At 47.4% G+C, this 7,200-nt stretch overlaps 1 protein-coding gene across 2 annotated transcripts in view; it reads right to left on the bottom strand.

Annotated features, from left to right (window-relative positions):
* Positions 1 to 7,200, bottom strand: part of ACACB (acetyl-CoA carboxylase beta) — a 134,248-nt gene that overhangs the window by 61,403 nt on the left and 65,645 nt on the right. For both annotated transcript variants that reach the window (XM_012805246.2, XM_012805247.2), the window contains 4 exons: positions 5,946 to 6,107; positions 4,427 to 4,590; positions 1,532 to 1,682; positions 1,345 to 1,448 (listed from right to left, as the gene is read on the bottom strand). In XM_012805246.2, coding sequence (XP_012660700.1) covers positions 1,345 to 1,448; positions 1,532 to 1,682; positions 4,427 to 4,590; positions 5,946 to 6,107 — 581 coding nt within the window. The remainder of the gene's footprint in view (positions 1 to 1,344; positions 1,449 to 1,531; positions 1,683 to 4,426; positions 4,591 to 5,945; positions 6,108 to 7,200) is intronic.

The raw sequence follows: 7,200 nt of genomic DNA, 5'->3' as shown, positions 1-7,200 counted from the left end.
TTTTTTTTTTTGCTTCCTTTTTCTTTCATGAAATACCAATAACTTTTACCCTATTATTTTCTTTTTCATAGTTTAACTTGCCTATCACAGCGGTTCTCAATCAGGGCAATTTGGCCCTTACCTTTGGGACATTTGGTGATATGAATATATATAAACATATATATATACACATTTTTTAAATATTATATATATAATTTTTATTTTTAAGAGACAAGGTCTCACTTTATCAGCCAAATCGAAATACAGTTGCACAATCATAGCTCACTGCAGCCTCAAACACCTGGGCTAAAGAGAGCCTCCTGCTTCAGCCTCCACAGTAACTGTGACTACAGGCTCATGCCACCATGCCAGCTAGGGTTTGTTTTTTTTTTTTTTTTTGAGACAGAGTCTCATTCTGTGTCATGGCATCATCATAGCTCACAGCAACTTCCATCTTTTGGGCTCAGGCAATCCTTTTGCCTCAGCCTCCCCAGTAGCTGGGCACGTGCCACAATGCCCATCTAGTTTTTCTATTTTTAGTAGAGATAGGGGCTCACTCTTGCTCAGGCTGGTCTCCAAATCTGAGGTCAAACAATCTGCCCGCCTCAGCCTCCCAGAGTGCTAGGATTACAGGCATGAGCCACTGCACCCAGCCCAGATAATTTTTTAAATAATTTTTTTGTAGAGATGAGTGTTCTCTATGTCACCCAGGCTGTTCATAAACTCCTGGCCTTGAGCAATCCTCCTACCTCAGCCTCCCAATGGAGATATATTTGACTCCTGACTCAGGAGGAAGGGCGTTTCTGGCATTAGTGAACAGAAACCAGGGATGCTGCAAACACCCTACCATGCACAGGACAGCACCCCGCTCCCCAACAAAAAAAGGATGCAGCCCCAAACATCCACAGTGCTGAGATAAATGCCCCCTGCCCCCGGTCTGTCCTAACAGAGAACGCCTGGCCTTTGTCCACTCTAGCCCATTTTATTAGGCACCTTGTGATTCAGGGAAGGTCTGAAACCACCTGTGGAGATAGCCTTCACCTTGCTTTGCCTCTCACATCCCCTTCCTTGAACTCTGAGTTCCTGGGTGTGATGGTAGTCCTTACACAAGTCAGCCTCAATCTGCACATGCCTATCTGCAAAACCAACACTGCATGCACCCCAAGAATCCCGTCCTCCCCACCCCAGCCCTGGCCTCTTTGAGGGGGGCTCAGGTTTATCCAAGGAATTTTGCAGAGGCAAGGCTGTAGAAGAGACTCACCAGCTGCCTGGTGACAGATCTGCCACCTGATAAAGCACGTTCTGCCTTCTATGCCACAGACATGCATACAGCACAGAGGGGGAAAGAAGCACCACGCGCCCTACCTCTCCAGGGAGTGTAAGAAATCCGTCATGCAGGTTCTGAACATCGCGTCGGCCACGTTCAAGGCCCCACACACCACCCCGAGCATGATATCCGGCTTCTCGGCCTGGGGAAGACGCTGTGCTTCAGTATCCTCAGGGAGCGAGGAATCTTGGCCACCCCAGGGGAGACACAGGCGGCTCCATCTACCTGCACTTTTTCAGCGATGAGGTGGTCCAACCACCCGGTGTCAATGTCGTTGTTCTGGAAGCTGTCAGTCTCTAGGAGGTTAATGAGATACTCCACGGTGGTCCTAAAGTCACCTCGGATGGACAGTTCCTTCAGAGCCACCACCATGTTCCTTGAGGGGAAAGGCACAAGGATTTTCCCAATTAATATATGCATCGGCAGAGAGCCTAAGGTCGTTTTCGTGACTTGGTTTGTAGAGAACCAGAAAAGCATGGGAGTTGAGAGAGGGCCCCGAGTCAGACAGCTGGGGTGTTGATCTCTGGGCCACCACTTACTAGCTGAGTCATGCTGGGCAAGTGACTCAACCACTTTGAGCCTCAGTTTCCTCATCTGGAAAATGGGGAAATAACCCTGACTTCATGAGGCTGTTTGAAGATTAAAATGAGACAATCCATGTAAAGCACACGTTAACTGCTATAAATGTGATTTACTACCATTATTATAATTATTAACCATAATAATTAATTACTAATGTACTAGAACGAGAACCAGCACTCTGCCTCTGTCTTTCCCTTGACCTATTCGCATCTCTTCCCATCCCCAGAGCGGGTGGCCACCCTCACTGTCCACACAGCTGTTCTGCCCAGGGTGCTTGGGACACACTGCAGATAGGTGACATTGCCACCTGGCTCAGGGGCCCGGAGGGCACCATGGTTTCTTCATCCAAATACAGTGTCTGACCTCAAAGAGCACCAGTGGGAAAGGCAAGAACTCCACTCCCCGAGGAGTCATAGTGGCAGTGTTTGGGCAGGAATGCACTACAGAGAAGTGAGGGATCCGAGCGCCCCTCCTCCTCCTGGGCACAAAAGCTTTCATGTCTGGTACGGCGTTCCTGCCAGTGCGCACAGGCAAAGGGCAGTCAGAGGGGCATTCTGAAGGTGACAACATAAAGAGCCAGTGAGGTCAAATGAGGGTCAGAAGATCAGCTGCAGGGCCAGAAGCTGGATCTGAGGGCTAAGCCACTGGACTCAAGGGGGACTGACTTGTCCCCTTTTGCTCGGGATACTCCCAGCTCTATAGCACTGAGAAGTCCCAGGAAAACCAACACTCTTGATCTCCCTGTTGAACTCTGACTAACAGCAGTAAGAAAAGCTGGCATTTCTGGGGCAGCACCTATGGCTCAATGGGTAGGGCACCGGCCCCATATACCGAAGGTGGCGGGTTCAAACCCGGCCCCACCCAAACTGCAACAACAAATAGCCTGGCATTGTGGGGGATGCCTGTAGTCCCAGCTACTCGGGAGGCTGAGGCAAGAGAATCACCTAAGCCCAGGAGTTGGAGGTTGCTGTGAGTTGTGACGCCAGAGCACTCTACCAAAGGCAATAAAGTGAGACTCTGTCTCTTAAAAAAAAAAAAAAGAAAGAAAGAAAAGCTGGCATTTCTTGCTGTGAATTCTGTTGAAGCTGCTGCCTTTCACAGCAAGGGACAAGCCGCAGGTCCTTTCATGTGGAGTGGGCTGGCCCAGCTGACCTGTCTCCCACCTCTTCCTGGTAAGCCTAATTTGCTAGAGACCTCTGTAAGCTTTAAGGAGCTCAACTTTTCATTGAGCCCAATTAAAATGAATTAGTCTAAGCTGGCAAAGAAAAGCCGGTCATCAAAACTTTCAAATTTAATTCAATTCATGGGTAATGCCTTGGGCTAGATTTTAATGTGTTCTAAATGATTATGCCCATAATGCCTTTGGGATTTTTTGATTTTGAAAGGCAGTTATGCACCCACACAAGAATGTTCAATGACAAAGTGAACTGGTATTTCACCTTTCTGCACTCACTTCAAAGCAGGAGAAACGTCAGACATAGTGCGTCAGAATGTGGGGGTCACTTTGTCAATGTGAGTTTCTCCCCTCTGCAGAAACTATGGCAAGTGTGGACCTGGCTGGACTTGGGACATGGGGCTGCTGTCACAAGCCTCACGGTGGTGAGTGGCTCGCAGCAGGACACATCCTAAGAAATTTAGTCTTGGGTGTGAAATACAGACAACTAGGAAACTACTTATGAGGTTTAAATTTAAAGCAGTTTCTCTTTCCCTTTTTTTTTTTTTTGTTGTTGTTGTTAAAGTCCCTCTTATAATTGAGTCCTGCCCCCAAGAGGTGTGCCATACACCATGACCCTCTGGCCCCCGTCCTTTTTTCAACTATGATATACAGTACCTTTTAAACATTTGGTATTACCGTGAGCAAGCTTTTTGTTTTTGTTTTTTTATTAATATGGGAATTCATACGATTAGGTCACCTTGAACAATCTTTGGATTTTCTTCAAGTTAGAACTCTTCTAAGTTCAAAACCAAATGACTTTGGTGAGCTCATTTTATTTTGTGCATTTCCAATAAAGGAAAAGGGCAGACCTCAACCTTGAACTTTAAGCACATGGTATTTATTATTATTTTTTTTTTTTTAGAGACAGAGTCTTACTTTGTAGCCCTCAGCAGAGTGCTGTAGCATCAAAGCTCACAGCAACCTCCAGCTCTTGGGCTCAGGCGATTCTCTTGCCTCAGCCTCTGGAGTAGCTGGGACTACAGGCACCTGCCCCAACACCCGGCTATTTTTTGTTGCAGTCTGGCCAGGGCCAGGTTCAAACCCGCCACCCTCGGTATAGGGGGCTGGGGCCCTACTCACTGAGCCACAGGCACCGCCTAGCACATGGTATTTAAAATAGAGTCTGCCCTGTGATTCATCTTTCTTGGTTTCCCAAAAGGCTGCCGCATCTGAAGCCACAGGGGAAATTTTAGTTTCTTAAAGGAAGGAAAGAAGGGAAGAGAGGAGGGAGAAAGTAGGGAGAGAGGGCAGGAAGGGATAAGGGAGGGAGGGAAGGAGGGAGGGAGGGAAGGAAGAAAGGAGGGAGGCAAGGAGATACTGACGAAATGGCCTCTTCCCGGTTCTCTCCCCAGGAGAAGCAGTGCCCAAACTGGGAATCAGCAAACTCATGTAAGCCTCCAGTAGCAGCCACGCTGAAGTAACCCCACACGTTCTTGCTGCTGCGGAAATTCAGTTCTTGGACTGTGCCAGAACTTGGCTTAAACCCCTGGAGTCCAGACAGAAAAAGCCAAATAGAAGAAATCATTACTCCAGATATACTGTCATCAGAATTCAGTCCTAGGAAAATTTAAGAGAACCTACTGCAACTAAAACATTAGGGCAACCAATAAAACACTGCTCTCTCTCGTGACAGGTGTCAATATATCCAGTTATAAGTGCGTCCACATAATCACCTCAAGGCCTTTAATTTTTATTTTTTAAAAACTGTAAAAAGTAACCACTGAGCTGGAATGGGGGACGAGGTATTGGTAAAACATGGGTGGATGATGATGATTGTTAGAGTTGGATCAAGGGACATTCTAATTTTATATACTTGGTGTTTTTGAAAATAAGAAGTTTAAATAAAAGTAAAGAGTGGTTAGATTTCCAACTCTGGATGACAATTCCCACAGGACTTAGGGTATCCCTGGCGAGGCGAGGCTGCCACTAACATGCACCTGGTCCATTTAGGGAGCTGGCCCATCCCCCGAGCACTATTTTGTTAAGAATGAGTAGACTTGGACCCTCCCGCTGGGATTAGCTCTCTTGAATGACCCGGTAAGTGATGGAACACATTTGTTTTGGGAGAGGTATGTGGAAAGGAGAAGTATGATGGTTTAGGTGCCTGGGCTATTTCCACACCTGGCACCTGAGATAAGCCATTATCCCTCTGAAAAATTCCCATTTTGCTTATCCGTCAGAGTCGGTGTTTTACTTGCAGCCAATAACTCCAAATGAATGGAGCAGTACCACAGCTTTAAATGATTTAATAGGGGAGGTGTACTTCTCTTACCCCAAGTTTCCTGAATGTAACAATTAAACAATTAAGTTGCAGTAAATGAATGAGTCCTCTGACTGTCAAGAATCAATACATGTGTCAACTACACCAGATGACAGGTGGTCAGTTTTTTAAGACCACATCACAAAGGGACCCCCCACAACAGACCAGGCCAGACTTTATTTATTACATACGATACCAAAAAGCACTTGGATCCAGAAATCCAAGAACTACACCTAGCTGTCTATCACCAAGATGGGCATGGCCTTTGGAGTCTACTGACGGTGTCCAGCTGTCCTGGGCAGGTAGAAGGCAAATGACCACAACCCCTCCGGTTCTAATGTGGGGTAACAACGCCCCAATGTCAGCAACGTCACATAAGTGAACACTGAGATGCAGGGAGGGTTTGCTCGGAGCCGGGCAGTCATCCAATAATCTAATAAACCATGACATGTCCCATTCTGCACCTTGGTTTCCCCATTTGTAAACTAGGACACCTGGCATCTCCTCTAGACCGACATTTGGGGCCTGCCCCACACTGGGAGTGAGGAGATGGCGGGAATACAGGGACTCCCACAACTTGCCTCGTCTGGGTTTTCGCTGGTGATTCTGGCTGCAATGACGTGGCCTCGAGCGAGGGGGGGATTTGCAGGGGTTTCAAAAGAAATGGGCATCACTCCCCATGGCGACTCTCCATAGAGAAGCCGGATATCCTTCAGCCGGTGCAATGGGACTCCCATGGCGATCTAAAATCAAGAAATCCACCCCACAGAACGTTAGTGGTAGAAACCCAGTGGTAGCTGCAACAGAGGCAGGAGCTCAGCCAATGAGTTTGGATAGACTGAGCCCCGTGGACACAAGACAGGGCTCTGCAGTGGCAGGCGAGGCAAGGAGGCAAATGCAGAGGTGGGAACCCTCCACCAAGGAGCAAGACGTGTGGTTGGGGCTGGGCATGGCGGCTGATGCTCGAAATCCCAGTACTTTGGGAGGCCAAAGTAGGATTGCTTGAGGCCAGGAGTTCTATACCAACCTGGGGTAACAAGGCCATGTCTCCACAAAAGATTTGTATTTATTTATTTTTGAGATAGAGTCTCACTCTGTTGCCCTGGGTAGAGTGCTGTGGCATCATCATAGTTCACAAAAACCTCAAACTCTTGGGATCAAGAGACCTTATTCTTTTAGCCTACCGAGTAGCTAAGACTCCAGGTGCCCACCATGATGCCTAGCTAGTCTTTTTTTCTTTCTACTTCTAGTAGAGACAGATTCACTCTTGCTCTAGCTGGTCTCAAACTCCTGAGCTCAGTCAATCCAACTGCCGTGGCGTCCCAGAGTGCTGGGGTTACAGGCATGAGCCACCGCACCCAGCCTCATAAAAGATTTTTAAAAAGCAGCCAGGTACCATGCATGCACCTGTAGTCCCAGCTGTTCGAGAAGCTGAAGTGGGAGGCTCATTTCAGCCCAGGAATTAGAGGCGGCAATGAGCTGTAATCACATCACTGCACCCCAACCTGGGTGCCAGAACAAGACCCTGTCTCTTATGAAAAAAAAAAGAAAGAAAGAAAAGAAAAAGAAGCATGACCAGGAAAAGCATCTACATACAGGAGACAATATCACACAACAAGAAAATGTGTGTCAAGTAAAAGCTCTAGACTTTCAGCGCTATGGGAGGGGAAAAGTAACGGTGTCGGTTTCAGGGGTAAAGGAGGTTTTTGTAAAGACACGTGCAGGGGAAGCTGGACATGAAGACTGGGTGAAAAACAGACCATCACGGACACCAGCCTAACCAAATGACTAAATTTAGCACCTGGTGCCTCCCAACAGGATATACTAAGGACACAA

The sequence above is a fragment of the Otolemur garnettii genome, unplaced genomic scaffold (assembly GCF_000181295.1).
Source record: "Otolemur garnettii isolate 467f Iridium unplaced genomic scaffold, OtoGar3 scaffold00038, whole genome shotgun sequence".
Lineage (NCBI taxonomy): Eukaryota > Metazoa > Chordata > Mammalia > Primates > Galagidae > Otolemur > Otolemur garnettii.
Note: the sequence above shows the minus strand (reverse complement) of the source record. Positions and strands in the feature narration are given on the sequence as shown.